This window comes from Staurois parvus, unplaced genomic scaffold (assembly GCF_062004578.1).
Source record: "Staurois parvus isolate SC_StPar_1 unplaced genomic scaffold, SC_StPar_1.0 ptg000207l, whole genome shotgun sequence".
In the NCBI taxonomy this organism is placed as follows: Eukaryota; Metazoa; Chordata; class Amphibia; order Anura; family Ranidae; genus Staurois; species Staurois parvus.
The window spans coordinates 6,859,283-6,883,229 of NW_028318003.1; the positions used below are offsets into that span (position 1 = coordinate 6,859,283).

General features: G+C 40.5%; 1 protein-coding gene across 1 annotated transcript; it reads left to right on the top strand.

Annotated features, from left to right (window-relative positions):
- The first annotated feature begins 297 nt into the window (after positions 1-297).
- DPAGT1 (dolichyl-phosphate N-acetylglucosaminephosphotransferase 1) lies at positions 298-22,497 on the top strand. The gene is made up of 9 exons (XM_089678586.1): positions 298-606; positions 3,754-3,874; positions 5,766-5,979; positions 8,973-9,119; positions 9,915-9,999; positions 12,298-12,486; positions 12,640-12,727; positions 18,605-18,757; positions 21,796-22,497. The coding sequence occupies exons 1-9, from the start codon at positions 461-463 to the stop codon at positions 21,859-21,861; spliced, it is 1,209 nt and encodes a 402-aa protein (XP_089534712.1). The 5' UTR covers positions 298-460; the 3' UTR covers positions 21,862-22,497.
- The last annotated feature ends 1,450 nt before the right edge of the window (positions 22,498-23,947 follow it).

Below are 23,947 nucleotides of genomic sequence, written 5' to 3' on the forward strand. Positions count from 1 at the left end.
GCTTGCTGAGTGTTTCTGAGCGTCAAAATAAAAAACAATCAAGTGTGAACGGGGTTTAGATTGCGTTGCACTGATTCTACGTGCGTTCCCACTCTGCAGTAATGTGAACCTGGCCTAACTACAGGCGGCACTGGGGAAAACCAAGTGTAACACGTTAGACTCAGCTCACTGATCTTAGTGGGTTGTTCAGTCATGGCCGGGGCTCTTTAAATGTCATTCTAGGAGTCAGGTGCAGAAACAGGCGCACACAGCGCATGCGCATGTAAACACAGGGAAGCGCACGGGAACGAGCACGCATGTCGGGGGTTCCTTCAGTCGTCATGTACGCAAACCCGGCCAGGAACACGTGTGCGCTGACGGCGCTGGAAGCTGAGGAGAGGGCGGAAGTAGGAAGAGAATGATGTGATGTGTACATACAGAGTGAGAGCAGGAAGAGCCGTGTGTTGTGTGGCTTCTCACCATGGCTATAGTGCCGCTGCTTGTCAATGTGGCCGGCTCTGTACTGGGCGGCCTGGCCACCGCCGTCCTCATCCCCGCCTTCAAGGAGCACTTCATCTCCGCTAAACTGTATGGGGTGGACATGAACAAGTCCAGCAGAGAGCCGGTGTAAGTCTATGGGACCCCCGTGTACACTGACAGCCAGCACTGCCAAGAGTCATCCGTGCGCTGTACTGGAGCCAGCAATACACAGGCACTCTGCAGTCCATCTCTGTATTCCAGCCGGACATACATGTTGGTTTACAGCACAATTTCTAAAAACATTTTAATTCATGATTGGTTCATATTACAGCGCTAATTACACTCATGGTATTTAACCCCTTGCCTACCGGGCATTTTTACCCCCTTCCTGCCCAGGCCAATTTTCAGCTTTCTGTGCTGCCGCACTTTGACAATTGCGCGGTCATGCAACACTGTACCCATATGAGATTTTTATCATTTTTTCACACAAATAGAGCTTTCTTTTGGTGACCTGTAATCCCTGCTGTGTTTTTTATATTTTGCACTATAGATGAAAAAGGACTGAAAATGTAAAAAAAAAAAAAAAAAGATTTTCTTTTGTTTTTATTATAAAATTTTGCAAATTGGTAATTTTTCTCTTTCACCGATGTGCACTGATGAGGAGGAACTGTGACAGCGTGAGAAAAGTATTGCTGATAACCGGCAAGTGTATTTACATGGTGATCAGCTGTGATTGGACACAGTTGATCACGTGATAAAAGGATGCTGTGATTGGCCTTTTACTGAGTCATGTGATCAGCTGTGTCCAAAGGACAGGCAATCAGACAGCTCTGGGTTCATGCCACTGAGGGCGCATTCTGGGAGGACGTCACATGACATCCAGAACTGGACAACCGCACTGTAGCTGTCAGTCGGCTATAGCGCGGTCAAGAAGATGTTAAAGTGGATCTTTAGTCAGAAAAATTAAGTCCTGCTAGATCACTTCAGGCTGGCCCACTTTGCAGGTATAGCTATGTAAAACATTAAAAATGCCTACACTGTTTAAAATCTAGTAATACACTCTTACCTTGCTCTGCACATGCTCAGTTGCTTCCCATTTTTAGGCACAGACATATTTAGATTGTAAGCTCCAAGGAGCAGGGCCCTCCTAACCCTCTTGTATTGAACTGTATTGTCTCCCTTTTTATTGTAAAGTGCTAAGCAAACTGTTGGCGCGATATAAATCCTGTATAATAATCATAATTTATAGAGGCTGATCTGCATAGAGCCTTAAAGCAGAATTAAACCCTCCTATCCTTTACAGCCAAGGATGCTGCTTCTGTTTGATCTGCAGCTGCCATGATGCTGCACATGTGATCAGTTATGACACTAGACATTTGATGGTTTGCCTGAGGAGACAGCACATGTGACAGCAATCCCAGCATTCCAAGAATGTAAATATTGTTTTAAACTTAGATCGATGGGTTTAGTTCCGGTTTATGACCTACTGCTGCTCAGGAGCTCTGGGCCTCAGAGAAATGACCGCCTCCAGCAAGAAGCAGGAAAAATGCTGGCGGCAATTTAAGTCACACACTAATATTAGTAGCAGAATTATTAATGTGGAGTGTATGTTCTTTTTAACATTATTTTTTATCACGTTGTCATAGGTAAAGTTCCGCTGTAACCCCTTCATGACAGAATGTAAATAAATCCTAATGCTTGCAACTTTTCACCTGTGTTAGTAAAACAGTACATATTGCAATCACTTGGTGTATCTAGGTGGATTATACAGTTTTTTGGGGTTCTTTTGTTTTTCAGGACAAATTGGGATTTCCTTTGTTGGTAAATGGTAATAGATATTTCCTGACTTTGTTTTTTAAAAAAGAAAACTGGCACAAAATAGCAAATCACTTTTTTTTTTTTCTAATTGTGAAATTTAGCTGTATATTTTTGCTATTACCATAATCTACCAATAAAGAACTAAAAAGAAAAAAAAAATTTTCCAGCTCCTGGTGATCACAGCGATACCACATATATTATTTGTTGTTTGTACTCATAAGGCCTAGAATAAATGGTGCGCAATTTGCTTTAATGGCCGCTGTCAGTGTTGCGATCAGCTACATACGGTATACAGTGCTGCATTCCGGCAGTGGTATGGGGACTTCCCATCCTCGCATAAAATCAAGTCAAGCTAGGTGCTGCTCAGCCATGTACAGGAAGCCTTGTATTTTTATGAATTAATACAAGGCTTCAACTGATTACCTGAAGTGAAGAGGCAGGCAGATGTCATGTTTTTAACCTCAGCCAATCGGAGATAATGGCTCCAGCTGTTGTGTCTGAGCTAATGAGGAGTGAGAGACCCAGGAGAGCTTCTGCTTTCGAGCACATTGCTGGATCAGGATTGGGCTCAGGTAAGTATTGGGGGGGGGAGCTGCGTACTGAAGATTTTTTTTTACCTTCATGCATAGAATACATGAAGGTAAAAATCCTTCAGCCTTTAGATCCACTTGAAGCTTTCCTGATTGACTCACTCCTTGGTTGTGTCGTTGGACCCCACCTGGAAGAAGGGGGGCAAGCCTGTAAAGTTACTTTAGGTGCATACTGTAATAAGAAGTGTTAGTCGCAGGGTGTTGTCCAGGACTGTGGTCCATCTGCGAGTGAAACCTTGACCCCAAAGACCCCTTACAGTTGTATTTTTTTTTTTTTTTATCAGGTATTAGTAGATGAAGTCTACATATTATGTTACAGTAGAATTAAATGTTCATTAAGAAAAAACAAAAACTCCTCCAGCTCTGCTTGAATCATTTATGTACTGTAGTAATATTACACCAGTTTGCTCCGAACATGTACGTTAGCAGTACCTGGATGTGTTATTGTGTCTTTGCTGCACTTCTTCACATTTTGATCTGCGAGTGCACACTTTTTAACAGTCATGTTGCTGGCCCAGGAGTGTTGTCAGAACAGAGCTGCTGTCAATCACTGCCATTGAGGGTGGAGCAGAGGATGGCTTGGTGCTCAGGTTTTGGTGCTGCCAGTGCATGAGCTCAGCTGGGTGTTCATGTAAGGGGGCTACACTGGGGCTTCAGGGAGACCTTGAATGGCAGCTTAGCCACACTATAGGAGGAAGTACAGAAGGCATCAGTTTGGATAGAAGATTCTGCTAAAAAGAGGTTGCATCAGCAATGTGAAAAGTATGGGAATTATGCTGTGTTTTTTTTTTTTTTTTTGACGTTTTAATGATACTTTAAGTAACTTTTTCATTGTTTTGTATCCACTGCAATAAACTAATGTGTATGTTTGTTTTTGTTTCTATAGCCCAGAGTCTCAAGGAGTAATCAGCGGGGCAGTGTTTCTTCTTATCCTTTTTTTCTTCATTCCTGTTCCCTTCTTGAGCTGTTTCCTTGAAGAACAGTGTAGAGAATTCCCACACCATGAGGTAGTTGTTTTATTCCACCTTCATATACAAATTGCTTTTCTGTATGTTAAAGGGGATGTGTAGCTGAAAGCAACCAATCAAAATTAATCAGGGTGGATAAAAATGAATGATTTAAAAAAAAAAAAAAATCTGATTTTTTTTATTTAAATCGGATTTATTTTATTTAAATCGGATTTTTTAAATAAAATGCTTTTTGAGGAAAATATATTACCATCCAAAGGTTATTCCATCATGAAATAAAGATTAGTTTTTTAATTATGTAGAATAAGGCTGTATATGTTTAATTTTTTTGGTAAATAAATTCCATGAATCCATTCACATGGTCATGCTCTTCCAGAGGTTTTTGTAAGATTATTGGGCAGTTTCTCTGCCTACAAGATATTATCACAGATGCTTGCTTTACTTTTGCAGTTCTCAAAACTGAATTTGACTCAGCGGAGATCACATGCCTCTTCTTCACAGCAAAAATGTTATAACATGAACAGAGTTAAGAAAAAGACCTTAATCCTAACTTCTACAAACCTATAAATACAGAATCAACCCCTTCAGTGCTAAGTTTCAAGAAGTTCAGTGAATAGAATAGAAACAATATTTTTCTGATTGTTTGGAGTGGAATAGATCTGCACAAGAAGAAAGTGAAACTAAGTGTGAGGAGGAAGGGGCTGACAGTCTAAGTTTCTTAAAATATATATATTTTGTTTAGCCAAATTAGTTATCAAACATGGATGTTTGTTTAAGCAAATACCATATGCTGGAATGTTATTGTTTCAGTTGAATAAATCTATTTAAATTGTTATTAAGGTAACGATTATTTTTCTCCTTCCTAAGTACAACAGAAAAGTTGCCCAAATATGAATGATTAACCTATTAAACTGGGGATAAAAAACCTAATATGAAAAGTTATTCTAAAAATCTTTATCTACTTGCATATTAAAGTTATATCAGCAAGAATTAGTCTATGTAGAAAACTAGGATTTAAATCAAGCCTTACTGACTAGTGATTTAAATCATGATTTTAAATCAGTTTGATTTAAATCAAATCCACCCTGGAATTATTTATTGTGGCTCACAGCAAATTTCAGTTTGTTTGCTGTCACTGACTACACATAGTAATGCTTTATTGAATCAACCTGTATGTGTGGGTTGATCTTCTCCCCGCACCCACTGTCAAAATTTGAGAAGATCGAGGCCATTCGGGGCTTCGCCCACACGACTGCATCATTCATTCACAGAGTTATGTGAATGGATAGACTACAAGTACTGACAGCCTTTGCAGGTGACAGCTTGTAATTCTCAATGATCTACAAAGGCGCTGGTGAGCATCCTCGTAGTTCATTGATTCTTCCTGGACTAAAGTAACTTCCTGCCCATGTCAGAGGTACGGGCATACAGCTACACTGACAGTCTGCAGTAGCCTGACAATGCACCTACGATCTGTTGATTGTGGGTGCAATGCTTTCCAGGTTCCTAATTAAAAAAAATAGTAAATGCATATATTTTTACCTGCACAAAATGTGCATTTTTTTTAAGGTGAACTTGTACTTTAACCACTTAAAGTTTAAGCAATGTTGGATGTAAAGTACCTGAGGATGCAGTGAAACATGCATTTGTAAAAGTCTTATTGTTATGTGATATGTATTTGAGATGTAGAGATGGATCTCAGCTTTGTGCTAGAACAGTGGATGCTCACTCTCACTAAGTTGCAGGTAGAGCTCTATAAACAGCAAGTTTGTGGTCCCTAATGATTGAGCTCTAGCTGTGACTCTGCAGTGGTAGTGTGACAGACACTACAAATATGACAGAGTAGCCTCTAATGTGAGTGTTCTATATTTAGATTTTATTTCCCGCATAACTTCACCTTTTTCTATTTAAATTTTTTTTTTACTTCTAGTTTGTTGCTCTTATTGGCTCATTACTTGCCATTTGCTGTATGATCTTTCTGGGTTTTGCGGATGATGTCTTGAACTTGCGCTGGCGACACAAGTTGCTGCTGCCCACTGCAGCCTCGCTGCCACTTCTCATGGTCTACTTTATCACATTCGGCAATACTACCATAGTGGTACCCAAGCCATTCAGACCTCTTCTGGGGCTTCATGTGGATCTTGGTGAGTAGACTTTTTACTGTTGAAGTGTAGTAGTGCTCTGGCAATAAAAGAAATAGCATGCATAGAGAACACCAAGAATAGTATAGTGTACTGATCCTGACAGTCTCCTGAACATCTAGTTTTTGGATTTAAAGCTAGTGCGTGTGAGGCCACTGAATATACTTTTTTTTTTTTTTTTGGGAAAATTCCATGTATGAATCACCCCCACAAACATTGGATTACTGTATCACAAACCAAAAAAAATATAAGAACTGCATTTGCTCAAAACTACCACCTATGCTGGTGGGGTGGGTTTCCCCAAACATTTATAGTAATCCCAAAAATAAGAGTAATATATTTGAAAATGTATCTAATACATTTTACTAATATTAAATATCCTAATAGAAATATCTGTGTATTTTCCCTCCCCATGACCTGCAATTTTAAAATGGACAATTGTCATAATTCTCCTGGGAGACTTGCATCAGTGGTCTGTTTACCCCTTATACACTCACTGGCCTCTTTATTAGGTACACCTGTTCAATTGTTTGGTAACACAGATTGCAAATCGGCCAATCACATGGCAGAAACATAATGCATTTAGGCATGTAGATGTGGTGAAGACAACTTTCTGAAGTTAAAACCGAGCATCAGGATGGGGAAGAAAGGGGATTTAACTGACTGTGAACTTGGCATGGTTGTTGGTGCCAGACGGGCTGGTCTGAGTATTTCAAAAACTGCTGATCTACTGAGATTTTCACACACAACCATCTCAAGGGTTTACAGAGAGTGGTTCAAAAAAGAGAAAATATCCAGTGAGCCGCAGTTGTGTGGATGGAAATGCCTTGCTGATGTCAAAGGATAATGGGAAGACAGGTTTGAGATGATAGGCAACAATAACGCAAATAACCACTCATTACAACCAGGGTATGCAGAATACCATCTCTGAACGCACAACACGTTGAACCTTGAAGCAGATGGGCTACAGCAGCAGAAGACCAATCTGGGTGCCACGCCTCTCAGCTAAGAACAGGAAACTGAGGCTACAATTTGCACAGGCTCACCAAAATTGGACAATAGAAGATTGGAAAAACGTCACCTAGCCTGATAAGTCTTGATTTCAGCTGCGACATTCAGATGGTAGGGTCAGAATGTGGCGTAAACAACATTAAAGCATGGATCAATCCTGCCTTGTAATAATGGTTCTGGCTGGTGGTGTAATGGTGTGGGGATTATTTTCTTGGCACACTTTGGCCCCCTTTAGTACCAATGGATCATCATTTAAACGCCATGGCCTACTTGAGTATTGTTGTTGACCATGTCCATCCCTTTATGATTACAGTGTACCTATACTCTGATGGCCACTTCCAGCAGGATAATGCACCAAATCATCTCAAACTGGTTTCTTGAACATGACCATGAGTTCATGGTATTCCAATGGCCTCCACAGTCAACAGATCTCAATCCAATAGAGCACCTTTGGGATATGGTGGAATGGGAGATTCGCAGTATGGATGTGCAGCCGACAAATCTGCAGCAACTGCCTGATGCTATCATGTCCATATGGACCAAAGTCTCTGAGGAATGTTTCCAACACCTTGTTGAATCTATGCAAAGAATTAAGACCGTTCTGAAACCAACTAGCAAGGTGTACCTAATAATGAAGTGGCCGGTGAGTGTAGATATCGGGATAGCTGTATAAATCTCACCAGGACCTGATTGGTTAACTTTGGATCCTTCACTATCTAGATCTATATATTTACTCCAGGTATCTATTTTTAAACTTTATTTAAAGGATAAATTCACCTTTCGTAACCTGTTACATCCATATTCAGAATGTAACATGTTACGAACGGATCGCACTGCACCCCCCCCCCCCCCCCAATCCCGATCGCCATTGTGACAACTAGCAGGGAGATCTCCTCCCTGCTAGCTGTCACAATTTTAAAAAAAATGCTGTCATGCGGGGCTCCGCCTGCCCAGCCACATCACTCATTCACGGTATGCTCTGAATGAGAAAACTATGGCTGTCAAGCACTGTCGGCTTGTAGTTTTCAATGAACTACCATGGTGCTACACAGCGCTGTAGTAGCTCATTGAGCCTTCCTGTCAGTATCTACTTGCTTATACGGGATGTACGAGTAAGCAGATACACTGACAGGTCAGAGGGAGACCTGCATGGCATCAGTGATCTGCTGATCGCTGTTTCAATGCTTTAGAGGCTCCAGAAATAAAAAATAATAAATGCACATTTTTTTGTTACCTGCATAAAAAAGTATTTATTATTTTTTGTTAAAAAGGTGAACTTATCCTTTAAGCCAGTGTGTCCAGAATAACAGGCAGCTATCATTTTCATAGGGTCAGAAATGGTAGCGTATGTATTTAAGTTAGATAAATGTTGACAACTACTAGTTTAAACTGGATAACTGTTTTTGCATTGAAACTTCTCTAAAAGTAAGGCTTAACACCTTTTGTGTTGCATTGCTACAACGATACTGCACCATGATGCATTAGTTGCAGTGTCATTTATTTTGAGTAGCACCTCATGCATGAAAGCAACACTAGTTGATGGTACTACCAACAATGACCTGAATAGTGCAAGTAATTAGAAATTAAAAGATCACCCGTTGCCTTATGATCACAGCTAACATCCCCCAAGTGTATGGCACAGATGACTCTAGAATAATGCAAGATCTGGTTCAGACAGGTTGGTTTGAATAGCAGAAAGCTATCATTGAAGGAAAGGACATGGCAAAAGGGTTAGCTGGCAACAAGATTCTGCCACATTGTGAGACCGCTCTGTAATGAAAGAAATTTGCTTTAGGGGGTGCCCTATTTATACAAAATTTGGAACCACATAGAGAAAATTATTTTAGAATACAGTTATGTTTTTATTATGGGATTGTATAATGTCAAATCATTTACAAAGATATTTTAGGTTTGGCTCTGTATTAAATCTTCTTCTTCTTCATCTTCTTCATCTTCTTCTTCTTTTTTTTTTTTTTTTCTTTCAGGGATTCTTTATTATGTTTACATGGGTATGCTAGCTGTCTTCTGTACCAATGCAATCAACATTCTGGCAGGAATCAATGGTCTTGAAGCTGGCCAATCTTTAATCATAGCTGGCTCTATCATTGTTTTTAACATTGCAGAGCTTAATGGTGAGTCAGTGTGAGAATATAAAATCTATATATTTGATGTATGAACTTGTTCCCCCTTGCTGTTCAAAGACTGAAATTCTATTTTTTTTTGCTTGGTGTTTAAAAGTAATAAATATCAATCTGCAATCACACCAGGTTGCAAGCTAGCACTTGAAAGTGATAACTCTCCGCCTCCAATATGTACCAATAACATATTACTACATATTTTGTTATTGGTGTTTAAACATATCTAACATGTTTTATTTTCCATGATCTAACAACAAGTCAAATATTACTTGTACACGTAAAGGTAACTGAGGTGGTTATAACTGCAGCTTTGGCGTAGCTATGAACTAGGGTCTAAGGACACCTTTTTTAACTATATGGGAAAAGCATTTTTTGGAAGGGGGGAATAGAGTGGAGATGGATTAGAACACTTGTCAGTTTTTATTGTTCTGTTTCCCTGTTAGGGAGCTTCACCCTCTCTGTTTGTCCTGTTTACCATTATCAGTGAAAGTAAAAGAAAATGTCAAATTTTGGGTTGTCTCCAGAAAAGTAATAGAAGGGAAATCTTCCAGTGGGGACATAGATGGCAAAAAAAAAACTGATAGGCGTTATAACCCCTCTTTACTCATTCCAAAATGGGGGAAAAAAAAGTTTTTGCCTATCGTTCTACTTTAGGGTTCTCACAACTTCAGTCATTTGAAACGAATGCAGCATTTAATCAACCCATTTTGCTTTTCTGTGTTGCATTTTATTCAGAGATTTTTGAAGGCTTTAAAATTTCTTACACATGTTTGATCTTGTCTCTAATAGGTGACTGCCATGACGATCATCTCTTTTCACTTTACTTTCTTATTCCATTTTTCTTCACCACTCTGGGATTACTGTACCATAATTGGTAAGATCTAGTTCTGAAACTGCACTGCATATCATGCATTGGTAGTAGTAGCTGGGCTGTAATGTCATAATAGCTAGGAAAGACTGAAATAGTTTGCTACAGGAGAATGATTTATATTGCATGTGCTCTAATGGACTTGGGTTTGATTAGATTTTTGTCATTGGTAATGTTTTTCAGTCTTGCTATAATTTACATTAATCCATTTTCACATGTACTGTATATCTAAAAATATAAATCTTTAAAATAATTCAACCACCGCAGGCAATGCATGATAGTTCAGGCACGTCCAGTGTCTACTTGCATGGATTTGCTGTAAATCACGCTACTTATCTTAAATTGGCTCTGCAATGCACAAAAGTGTGAGGGATGCCATTTTGGCCCTCTTTTGAATATAACAGGTGCCTGTAGGTGTCAATACTTTGAATCACAGGCCTGGAACAAGCATACTGTAAGGTAGGGTTCACACTACCCACAGTGAAAAACATTCAGTTTTCCTTCTCTGCGGATAGCAATCGCAGCTGAGGATTGGTGCTTTGTGTTTTACAATGCAAAGTACTGTTCTACCCCGGTAGGGGGTGTGCAGCCATTCACGACCGTGGCTGTCAATCACTGGGACTCTGCCTGTGATTGCTGAGCATCTCCGACAGGGAAGAGAACTGTTTGTAAACAAAACAGTTTCTCCTCCCTGTCAGCTCGTGCACACTGCTTTGGATGGCTGTGCTCGTTTTTCAGGTGACACACACAGAGCAGCCCATTGATTTCAATGGGCTGCGCTGCACGTGGCAAAGTATCTCATGGGACATTTTGGCATTATGCTAGTTGCATGTTTTTCACTGCACGTTGTGCTGCATTTGTCACCTGGTTTTTCATGTGGCAGAAGAAAGAGATCTATTGTGTTCCCCCCTCCATGTTTAACCACTTGCCTACCAGGCACTTATACCCCCTTCCTTACCAGGCCAATTTTCAGCTTTCAGCGCTGCCGCACTTTGATTGACAATTGCGCGGTCATGCAACATTGTACCCATATGAAATTTTGATCATTTTTTTCTCACAAATAGAGCTTTCTTTTGGTGGTATTTAATCGCCACTGGGCGCTTTACTTTTTGCGCTAAAGATTAAAAAAAGTGCAAAAAATTTGAAAAAAAAAAAAAAGTTTATTTGTTTCTTTTATAAAATTTTTCAAACAGGTATTTTTTCTCCTTCACTGATTTGCGTTGATGAGGCGGCACTGATGGGCACTGATAGGCGGCACTGATGGGCACTGATAGGCAGCACTAAAGGGCACTGATAGGCAGTACTAATGAGGTGGCACGGATAGGCGGCACTGATAGACAGCACTAATTAGGGGTCACGGATAGGCGGCACTGATAGGTGACACTGATGATGGGTACTGATAGACGGCACTGACTGGCATCACTTCTGGGCACTGACTGGCACAACCCCTGGGCACTGACTGGCAGCACTGGTGGGCAGCACTGGTGGGCGGCACTGGTGGGCAGCACTGGTGGGTGGGCACAGGTGGGTGGCACTGGTGGGTGGGCACTGGTGGGTGGCACTGCTGGGCACATGTAGGTGGCACTTCTGGGCACAGGTAGGTGGCACTGCAGAGTGGCACAGGTGGGGGCACTGCTGGGCACAGGTGGGGGCACTGCTGGGAACGGGTGGGCGGGGCTAGTGGGCGCACTGCTGGGCGGAACTTGCGGGTGTCACTGCTGGGCACCGATCATCAGGGCACTGATCATCAGTGCCCTGATGATCGGTGCCAATCCCCGCTCTGACAACTGCCGGTTCTCGGCAGTACTTTCCTCACGATCTGACAGCGTGAGGAAAGTGCAGCCGAGAACCGGCACTTGCATTTCCCTGTGATCAGCGTGTCATTGGACACCGCTGATCACGTGGTAAAAGGCCGGTGGGATCGGCCTTTCACCACATCACGTGATCAGCTGTGTCCGTAGGACACGGCGATCACGGAGATCGCCGGGTGCGCGCCCCCTGGGGCGCGCAGGAGAGCGCGTTCTGGGAGGACGTCATATGACGTCCACTCAGAACTGGCCGGCCGCGGTGAAGCCGTCATTCGGCTATGCGCGGTCGGCAAGAAGTTAAGGTAAACAGGTTGCTTTGCCACAAAACATTCCATGTATTATCATGCAGCCAGATGTTATCTGTTGTAACAGCCACAGGTTGTTTTTTTTACATGTTGAGATAAAATCTTTTGCTAATTTTGGGAGGTTTAAGAGGCTTTTAGAATCTGTTCTTACAACAGTTATCCATTATTTTTTGTTTTGTTCTTTGTCATAGGTACCCTTCCAGAGTTTTTGTTGGTGATACATTTTGTTATTTTGCTGGTATGACCTTTGCTGTTGTTGGCATCGTTGGACACTTCAGTAAAACTATGTTGCTTTTCTTTATTCCGCAAGTCCTTAATTTCCTCTATTCTGTGCCTCAGTTACTGCACATAATCCCATGTCCACGTCATCGGCTTCCAAGGTAATTGCATATCTTCTTATGTGGCTTCATCACTGATTTCTGCTTAATAATGTCTGTTTTGGCACATCACAAAGCCAACATTACACTGTTCTAATCATGTTTATTACAAATTGGCACTAACTGGCCTGTTCATTATTTTTTTTTTTTTTGCAGGTTTGATCCTCGCACTGGAAAGCTTACTATGAGTTATTCGAAATTCAAATCAAAAGATTTATCAGCAATTGGAGCATTAGTTGTAAAGGTGATCTAAAATTTATAAATGTTATAACTTTATCCAGGGCATTTACTTATATTTTAGTATACGAACAACAAGCTTACAGATTAGTTTTTACTTCACTGACTGCATAGATTTTCTAGGTTTGTGACTGACTTTGGATTCAAAGACTTTAAAGGAACTAGCATTTTCAGAAAGAATTCAGCAGTGGCAGCCGGTATGTTTACATGCAAAATCATGCATGATGTGTTAATGTAAGTGGGTTTTTTTAAAGAGATTTGTTTACCTGGGAAAACCTTTAAGAAATGGGGGTATATCCTAAGACATGGGGTCCAACAACTGTTTACATTTTAGCATGCATGTCACTATAGTAACAACTGCAGCAGCATGTATTGGTACAGATACAGAACTGGCTCCTCTTTGCCAAAATTGGAACCTGTTGGGAGGAAGGAAAGAAATACATTCATTGTTAGTTGCTATGGCTCATAAAAAGCAGCAAACCTAAATAATAAAAAAAAACAAACAAACCATTTATTACTGAAGTAGATACTAAGTTACAAGCGTTGGATATCCATGTTGTTGTAGGACATGTGTCCTAAACATTATGGGGGAGATTTACTAAAACTGGTGCATGGTGGCCAATCAGCTTCTAACTTCAGCTTGTTCAATCAGGCATTGAAAATAAAACCTGGCAGCTGATTGGTTTCTATGCAGAGCTGCACCAGATTTTTCACCATGCAGTTTTAGTAAACAACCTTTTTGTGCCTCATACGTTTTACAGGCGCAAACAGAATTTAAACATGATTTAATGGAAGCAAGAAATGAATTAGTTAACCAAAACCTTACACCAAGGTTTGTTTGGCAAGCGCTGCATTCTTTTAGGGCACTTGCTTCACGCTTTTCTAGTCCCTGTCATAGTCCACACAAGATGCCACAAAAAAAAATATTTTTTACACACACACTATATTAAATTGTGTAGGTAATGGCTAAAACCCGTAAGGTTTTCTTTACATTTTTGTCACCTGTGTCCCATTCAAATATTCCGTCCACTTCCCCTCTTGTAAGAGCAAGAGCAAGTGAGGCAAATCCCCCCTTAGATACTTTTCACCAGATCTAGTGTCTTCATTGGGGTAGTTCCACTTTATCCATGCTCTATATCCTGTGTCACAACATGCTACATGACATTAAGGAATGATGAATGACATGGCTACCATTAACGTTGCTGTAAAGTCCACTGTGAAAGAAATGCCATTATTTCAACCCAAGAGAAGACTTGACATCATTCATCCTTAGGGCAGCTCTAGGAACTCCTGTTTGTTCTTCTAAAGATAAGCTTTTCCTTAAAAGAAGCCTCTACTGAGATATATATGTAAGCTGCTGTTGTTGAACTCTCCTTCTGAAAATGCCAGTCTAATGGCTTCAGTACTTACAGAATCATTGATGTACTGTAGCAAGAATGCTGGCTGCAGAGCAATAACAGTAAAAGGTCATTGATCAGGTTTAAGGAATTGCTTTGGATGGAAACAGAGATCATCTTAAATTGCAGTTAGCATTGCTCACCAGGTTGCACCTGGAATGAATGGTCTTCTGTCTCATTTTAAATTGTATTTACTTCACAGTGGCTTTTACAATGGTAGCAAATGTGTGCTATCTGCTGAATGGTTGTATTGCAGAGCTGTTTTTTTCCTATGTGAAGACATAATGTATTTGCCTATTAGACTGTATCTCTAGGCAGAGGATAGAGTGGGGAAGGGATGGACCCTCTGTAACCCTTGAGGGATAAACCACTCTGCTTGGCATGACTATGTCACCACAACAGAAAGTGAGTGGACATCCAAAATTTTAGTCGTGTCCAAGCAAAAAAAAAAAAAAAAAAATGGTTTTAGGTAAACATACACGCTAATTAATCTCTTACCTGCAACTATAGGCAAGCAGACAAAGTAAAACTTTCCTTCACTGTAGCAGAAAAAAAAGTCTGCCTAACCATCTCCAGGGTGCACATTACTTCTTCTGTCATTCAGATAAGCTTTCATAGTTTCCCTCACTGAGACTACATTACAGTGCTTTGAAAATGTATTCATACCTCTTAAATTTTCCACATTTTATGTTACAACCAAATACTTAACTGTATTTTATTGGGATTTTATGTGATAGACCACCACAAAGTGGCAGATAATTGTAAAGTGGAAGGAAAATGAGAAATGGTTTTCCAAATTTTTTGCAAATAAATATCTGAAAAGTGTGGCATGCATTTGTATTCAGCCCCCTTTACTCTGATACTCCTAACTAAAATCTAGTGGAACCAATTGCCTTCAGAAGTCGCCTAATTAGTAAATGGAGCCCACCTGTGTGTAATTTAATCTCAGTGTAAATTCTGTGAAGCCCTCAGAGGCCAAGGAACACACCAGACAGGTCAGGAATAAAGTTGTGGAGAAGTTGTAAAGCAGGGCTAGGTTATTATTATAATAATAATAATAATTTATTAATAATAATAATTAAAAAAATATCCCAAGCTTTGAACATCTCACGGAGCACTGTTCAATCTATCAGCTGAAAATGTAAAGAGTATGGCACAACTGCAAACCTACCAAGGTATGGTCATCCACCGAAACTGATAGGCCAGGCAAGGAGAGCATTAATCAGAGAAGCAGCCAAGAGGCCCATGGTAATTCTGGAGGAGCTGAAAAGATCCACAGCTTAGGTGGGAGAATCTGTCCACATGACCACTGTTAGTTGTGCACTACACAAATCTGGCCTTTATGGAAGAGTGGCAAGAAGAAAGCCATTTGCAGTTTGCGAGAAGCCATGTGGGGGACACAGCAAACATGTGGCAGAAGGCGCTCTGGTCAAATGAGACCAAAATGTAACTTTTTGCCTAAAAGCAGAATGCTATGTGTGGCAGAAAACTATTCTGCACATCACCCTGAACACACCATCCCCACCGTGAAACATGGTGGTGGCAGCATCATGTTTTGGGATACTTTTTCTTCAGCAGGGACAGGGAAGCTGGTCAGAGATGATGGGAAGATGGATGGAGCCAAATATAGGGCAATCATAGAATAAAACCTATTAAAGTCTGCAAAAGAATTGAGACTACGGTGGCGGTTCACCTTCCAGTCGATGTCCAGACCTAAATCCAATTGAGAATCTGTGGCAAGACTTGAAAATTGCTGTTCAGATGCTATCCATCAAATCTGACAGAGCTTCAGCTATATTGCAAAGAAGAATGGGCACAAATTTAACTCTCTAGATGTGCAAAGCTGGTAGAGATATCCACAAAAAGTCTTGCAGCTGTAATTGCAGCGAAAGGTGGTTCTACAAAGTATTGACTCGGGGCTGAATACAAATGTACGCTACACTTTTCAGATATTTATTTGTAAAAGATTTTGAAAGCCATTTATCATTTTCCTTCCACTTCACACTGTGCCACTTTGTGTTGGTCTATCACATAAAATACCAATAAAATACATTTACGTTTTTGGTTATAACATGACAAAATGTGGAAAATTTCAAGGGGTATGAATACTTTTTCATGGCACTAACTCCACTCTGGAGGTTTCCACTGTTCAACTCTGGCCCCCTGTTCAAGAAAAAGTGTACCTTACTCTTGGGTAAGATCCTCCTCTTGGACAAGTGGCCAGGGTTTAATGCTCTGGATGGGACTTATGCCCAGATTTAGAGTATAGGCTTCTATAAGCAACTGAAATAACAATTAGGCAGCAGTTGTTGCTTTGAAGAGTTTGATAAGGAGTGATGCTGGAGGACTGAGGGAGGTGTGTGTAATGCCTATTGCACCAAAGTAATGCAGAAAACTTTTCCAAAATTGCACTGCAGAGAGGTGCATTATTTAGAATGGGCTCCATTTAAAATATTGTGTTTTCCCTTTGAACCTAAACCAACTTTCACGGTCACCGCTCCGGCATCTATGTCCCCCAGTTGGTATATTCCACTGAAGGTGCATGTACAGTATCTCACAAAAATGAGTACGCCCCTCACAGTTTTGTAAATATTTTATTATATCTTTTCGTGTGATGACACTTTGCTACAATGTAAAGTAGTGAGTGTACAGCTTGTATAACATGTAAATTTGCTGTCCCCTCAAAATAACTCAACACACAGCCATTAATGTCTAAACCACTGGCAACAAAAGTGAGTACACCCCTAAGAGAAAATGTCCAAATTGGGCACAAAGTGTCAATATTTTGTGTGGCCACCATTATTTTCCAGCACGGCCTTAACCCTCTTGGGCATGGAGTTCACCCGAGCTTCACAGGTTGCCACTGGAGTCCTCTTCCACTCCTCCATGACGACATCACAGAGCTGGTAGATGTTGGAGACCTTGCGCTCCTCCACCTTCCGTTTTGAGGATGCCCCACAGATGCTCAATAGGGTTTAGGTCTGGAGACATGCTTGGCCAGTCCATCACCTTTACCCTCAGCTTCTTTAGCATGGCAGTGGTCGCCTTGGAGGTGTGTTTCGTTATGTTGGAATACTGTCCTGCGGCCCAGTCTCCGAAGGAAGAGGATCATGCTCTGCTTCAGTATGCCATAGTACATGTTGGCATTCATGGTTCCCTCAATGAACTGTAGCTCCCCAGTGCCGGCAGCACTCATGCAGCCCCAGACCATGACACTCCCACCACCATGCTTGACTGTAGGCAAGACACACTTGTCTTTGTACTCCTCACCTGGTTGCCGCCACACACGCTTGACATCATCTGAACCAAATAAGTTTATCTTGGTCTCCTCAGACCACAGGACATGGTTCCAGTAATCCATGTTCTTAGTCTGCTTGTCTTCAGCAAACTGTTTGCGGGCTTTCTTGTGTATCATCTTTAGAAGAGGCTTGCTTCTGGGACGACAACCATGCAGACCAATTTGATGCAGTGTGTGGCGTATGCTCTGAGCACTGACAGGCTGAGCCCCCCCCCCCCCCCCACCCCCCCACCCTTTCAACCTCTGCAGCAATGCTGGCAGCACTCGTGTCTATTTCCCAAAGACAACCTCTGGATATGACCCTGAGCACCTGCACTCAACTTCTTTGGTCGACCATGGCGAGGCTTCTTCTGAGTGGAACCTGTCCTGTTAAACCGCTGTATGGTCTTGGTCACCGTGCTGCAGCTCAGTTTCAGGATCTTGGCAATCTTCTTATAGCCTAGGCCATCTTTATGTAGAGCAACAATTCTTTTTTTCAGATCCCCAGTGAGTTCTTTGCCATGAGGTACCATGTTCCAGTGACCAGTATGAGAGAGTGAGAGTGATAACACCAGATTTAACACACCTGCTCCCCATTCACACCTGAGACCTTGTAACACTAACAAGTCACATAACACTGGGGAGGGAAAATGGCTAATTGGGCCCAATCTGGACATTTTCACTTAGGGGTGTACTCGCTTTTGTTGCCAGTGGTTTAGACATTAATGGCTGTGTGTTGAATTATTTTGAGGGGACAGCAAATTAACATGTTATACAAGCTGTACACTCACTACTTTACATTGTAGCAAAGTGTCATTTCTTCAGTGTTGTCACATGAAAAGATATATTTACAAAAATGTGAGGGGTGTAATCACTTCTGTGAGATACTATATAGATGATGGCAGCCTAATTCCATGCAGTCCACGCCCATGGGGCTTAGTCATGGAGGTGATTGCTTTTGTCATGTACCAGTCACACCAATGTGAACCAGCACTAAGTGTTCAGTAACCTGGGAGACTTCCTGAGTACCCACCCATGGTAACAGACAGCTTCACCTCCCACCCTTTCCATAAGCGTGCAGTCTCTCCAAAGTTTTAGTTCCTCCCCCCAGGTGCCTAGGAAGTAATTCAAAAATCTTAAAATAAAAATATCAGGGATTATTAATGGGTTATTTTGAGATTCATTTCTTTTCTGTTATGTCACCGTTTAGGTTGCTGAAGCTTTTCATGTGATTGATGTCAAACGACCTAAAAGTGATGACGAATTTATGGAAATAAATAACATGACCCTGATAAATTTTGTGCTGAAACTGATTGGACCAACTAATGAGAAGAGCCTAACAATGGTTTTACTGTTCATACAGGTAATGCATACATAAAACTGTTATAGCAGAGCTCCTCAACCAGAAACCCAGAAGTTGCATGTTTCTTGGCTTCCTTGGTGGTGGAGGTTCTTGGTAATACCAGTGGACTGCATATTTTATTTGGTCCTCATGCACACTGGATGTTTTTACAGCTGTTGTGTTTGGCTTTTGGTGGTTTTTTTTTTTGTATAACCAGTAAACTCCCCGGCATGTTACCCTACGTGTCCATGCACACAGACTGTAATTAGCGGTTTTTGGCTGAAAAACGTGGCAAACCAGCATTTTTGTAAGTGTTTGGGTTTTTTTTGTTTTTTTGAAAAATTTTTATTTTGGTGAAAAAAAGACGTAAACGCGAAATGCAAAAACGCTGAAAAACTCCCTTTTTTAACGTGACTTTACACAGCTAACATTACCAGCATTATTAAAATGCCCAGTGTGCATGGAGCCTTATAATCGAAAGCTGCTCAACAGATAACAGAAATTCTATATTTTAAAAGCCTTATGTGCAACATGTTTTCATTTCTTTACGGCTTTTAATGTAGGGGCCCTTTCTCTCCAACTTGCTGTGAATGTAAGACTACTGATTTGCACTGGGTGGAACAATACTGTTATGTCATTCCTGGTACTTCACACTGTTTGTTTTTTGTTTTTTTTCTTTCATAGAACTTTTGTTGAAATGTTATTGAAATTGTCTAAATTACGTTTCATTCAATTGTATTCACTGCAGTGGCATTGGGATGTGGTAGTTTGTGTTGCAACATGCTGCATTGAAAAACAATTTAGCTCATGCAGTTGCGTGTGTTTTTGTGCACACTAACACAACTGAAACCATAGTAAACAAGGCATTTTCTTGCATTGGGACTGCGCTGGGAAAGGCTGATTAAATTTTGACACCCCTTTTTCCCCCCCATCAGCATGCCAATTACATTTTTAACCACTTGCCCTCTGCCCTAGAGTAGAAGTACTGCTACAGGGCTGCACAAAACCACGTGTGTGTGTGTATATATATGTGATTTGCATAAACAGGTAGGGAGCGCTCTGCTCTTCCTGCGCCAGTATTGGCAGCTAGGGGTGGCAATCACCAGATCCTGGTCGGCACTCGGTGATAGTCGGGGAAAGCAGACAGGGGAGAGACCTGTGTGTAAACAGTCAGCATGGACGTCCTGTTTTGTATCTCTCTGCACAGCAACAGCAGATTTACTTTTTACACAATGTAAGATAGAACTGCTGTACAGCCATATTAAACCTTCGACCAAAGATATAGAAATCTTCTGTCCTTGGGTTTTTGTGCCTGTTGCCCTGAAGTGGGGAATCTGCATCAGAAAAGAAGCATCCCTAAAATAAAAAATGATTAGGGGTAGGAATAGTTTTATTATATTATGAAAGTAAACTCTTTACTGGCCCTGGTAGCTTACAGCATCAGTGCTGAACATTGTCTCATCCTACTGCTTTGTTGGCTGAGGATTTGGGAGAAAACCTATATCTTCATAGAATTTGACTAGTTTTCTTTGTTTTAGAAATGAGCAGTTATGCTATATGTATTGCTCTTTATTTAGTCTTTAGATTTCCAGTACCAACTAAATGAAATACACTCATCACATTGAATAAGCTAACACTGATTTCCTCCCAGAGGGTTTGCCTTGGGCGGAGATCTCGCCTTCCTAATCCACCATGATTTTTGGTCACCCATTAATAGGAACAACAGTCTCAATACTGCACAAGCTATTAAATAATTGCAGGTTGTTACTGACCCCCAGCACGTTGATACCAATTTTTGGTACTCCACAATTCCCTCACGGTGAGACTGACTTTCAGTTCCAAATTCTTAATACACGTGATCAGGGGTGGACTGACCATTTGGAAACTCGGGCACTGCGCGGAGTCAGTAGGGGGGGGGGGGGGGGGGGCAGTAGTCGCCTTGGAGGTGTGTTTCCGGTCGTTATGTTGGAATACTGTCCTGCGGCCCAGTCTCCGAAGGGAGGGGATCATGCTCTGCTTCAGTATATCACAATACATGTTGGCATTCAAGGTTCCCTCCATGAATTGTAGCTCGCCAGTGCCGGCAGCACTCATGCAGCCCCAGACCATGACACTCCCACCACCATGCTTGACTGTAGGCAAGACACACTTTTCTTTGTACTCCTCACCTGGTTGCCACCACACACGCCTGACACCATCTGAACCAAATCAGTTTATCTTGGTCTCATCAGACCACAGGACATGGTTCCAGTAATCCATGCCCTTAGTCTGCTTGTCTTCAGCAAACTGTCTGTGAGCTTTCTTGTGCATCATCTTTAGAAGAGGCTCCCTTCTGGGACAACAGCCATGCAGACCAATGTGATGCAGTGTTCAACGTATGGTCTGAGCACTGGCAGGCTAACCCCCCCTTCAACCTCTGCAGCATTGCTGGCAGCACTCATACGTCTATTTTCAGTGTTGTTGCATGAAAAGATATAACATATTTACAAAATGTGCGGGGTGTACTCACTTCTAGGAGATACTATGTCTTTTGCCCAAATTAGGAATTCAGATAAGTGTAAATAGCCCAGAGCATTTGAACTCTCTCTATACTTGCAGTGGAAGGTGTTCACCCTGCATGTTGTTCAGTAATGTTTTTTAAGGTAACCATTTGCTCGGATCTACTGGAGTTTGAAAATAATTTATAAAAAAAAAAACAAAACTCCTCATTAGCAATATAAAACAAAGCTTTGAGTGTTGTCACCACATTTAGAGAATCTGGCCTTATCACTGTTTTGTCACAGGTGTCTGTATACCCCATTTTTAATTGGAATCATCAAATTTGGATGGTCAGTGCTAAATGTTTGTCTTTGGAATCTCCCTGTTTTAAGTCAAATGAGGGCCCTCCAGCACTAAGCACTAGTTTTATATATGGGAAGGTGGTCTCCTAGATATAGATATATATAATCTCTATAGCAGTTTAGTGTTAGTCTTGATGGCTAGTGGAGACCTGTATTTTGCACTTCATTACATAATAATACTTTTTGGAAATAACATCTTAACTTTACTTGCTGTTTTAGGTCCTAGGAAGTTGTTGTGCCTTTCTGATCAGATATCAGTTGGTTCGCCTTTTCTACGATGTCTGACCTTCACCTTGCACTGAATTTTACTGGTTCTGCTGTGAAGTGTTTTAACCACCCTGAACACCACCATTATGATCAACTTGCTGATACAAGTTCATCACGAATAACGATGTGATAAGAGCATGTCTGTCTGAGGAAATTCCAAAAGTGCAAATGTTGTGAACTGAGACTTGCCTATTTCTGTACTGATGCTCTAAAGTGTGAAAACTATAAGACGATCAGTGGTTGGAAGGGGTACTGCTGCTGAGATCCATCTGTATTGAAGGAAGAAAAAAAGGACGAAAATGAAGTTTATTTCTGAAGAAATATGCAAATTGTATTTTTTTTTTTTTTTTACATTGTTTTGTTTTACATACCGGTGCTGGTCTGGTACAGTTTCTTTTATCATTAAAGAAACCTATTGTTCGTTACATTAGCACATATTTTGATATATTTTTTAATGATAATATTTAAGCTGATTCAATTTTTTTGCATACATTGATATAAAGTTTTCATTTGGAAACAACCACTGTTATGCTGTACTTCTAAGCAGGAAGAATATCCTGTATATATTTGGAAAATAGGTATGGCATGTATACATATACAGTATATAATTACAAAATACTTGAATGCATATTTATAAAATCATTTTCAACTAAACTTGTTCATATCTGTATGTATCTAAAATTATTGAACTTTGATGCGAAGTTCAGGAGCATAGACTACATTTCTACAAACAAACTAAAAAATCCCAGCGCCAATCAAAGAAAGTATACAATTATGCAGCTGTGCACCAGTGAAAACCACCAATAATGAATAACACAAAAAACAGCGCAAAAATAAGGACACTCACATGTTTCAATAAAATAACAGGCCTTGTTTAATAGCCTCAAAGGAACAATTTTCCAAATTGTAAATATAGGGATCTCACGCTTTAAGGATCACTGTAGAAGATGACCAGCTTTCCACCTCTAAAATGAACGCTTGAACCGCAAAAGTCGGCGTGCGTTCCAAATACCGGAAGTGACGTAGGCCAAGATGACGGCAGACCGGAAGTGCGTCAACACGTTTCGCCCCACCCACAGGGCGTTCTCAAGACACCACCTTCAGTCTCCAGCCGTCTTTTATACTCCTTAGGGAGAGCTCTCATCCATCTCCTATGCAAATTGATAGAAACTACCTCCCACTACCACACCTGATCATTAAACCATTATAATTACCATACAAAGTACCCACCCTCTGACCTTACCTCATCCTCTATATACTCAGCGTGAGAACCCTTCACAACTTAAATACAAGACAATGATCCACAATTAAACAAAATTCCTCATAAATGCAAATCACCATATATTCCAATTATCTTTAATACTCTCTGGAAAATAATGAAAAAATAAAAATGTATTATGAATAAAAAATCAAATAAAAAAAATATAAAATAAAATATAATATTAAATAAAAATAAAAAATATATACTAAAATTAAACAAAACATGAAAATAAATGAAATTAAAAATAATAATATATAATAAAAATAAATAAATAAAAAAATATAAAGAAAATATAAATAAAAAAATGAAAAAAAAAAAAACCAACAACAGAAAAACAAAACAAAAATAAACAAAACAAATGTACATATGTAAATCAAAATTCCTTAAAAATCTATGAAATATTTTGAAGCTATAGCACCACAAAACTCTCTTGGATACAACCATTAACTTTCCACTAAGTAGAGTGTCTGAAACCACCCACAACTACACTATTAATGGTCTCAGTCAATCCACTCACCTATTGGATAAGAAACAATGTCAATCTCTGCATTTAAACCTTTGGGGGCCAATGTCCCCATATTATAAACATTCTATTACATTTCTACAGCCTTCATTTCTTTTATAAACCGAAGGCTTTTCTTCCTGGTTACTAGATGCAGAATTACAAATACATGGTCTCAGATTAACCAAAGAACATTCATAGTGTGTTGTGTTTGAAGCTGTTCTGAAAGCCGGGTATCACTAAATATCTTTAGCATTAATATTTGCCATTTGTCCACCCTCTCTGGGTTTGAGTGAAAAACATTGCTGATAATCCTTTTATCTCAACATGTTGAGGACCTT

What these genes read in the sequence shown, in the direction of transcription:
- DPAGT1 (XM_089678586.1), top strand. Translation starts at nt 461, where the DNA reads ATGGCTATAGTGCCGCTGCTTGTCAATGTGGCCGGCTCTGTACTGGGC. An exon ending in GAGAATTCCCACACCATGAG is followed by an intron (nt 3,875 to 5,765) that starts GTAGTTGTTTTA and finishes TTTTACTTCTAG; the next exon opens with TTTGTTGCTCTTATTGGCTC. An exon ending in CCACGTCATCGGCTTCCAAG is followed by an intron (nt 12,487 to 12,639) that starts GTAATTGCATAT and finishes TTTTTTTTGCAG; the next exon opens with GTTTGATCCTCGCACTGGAA.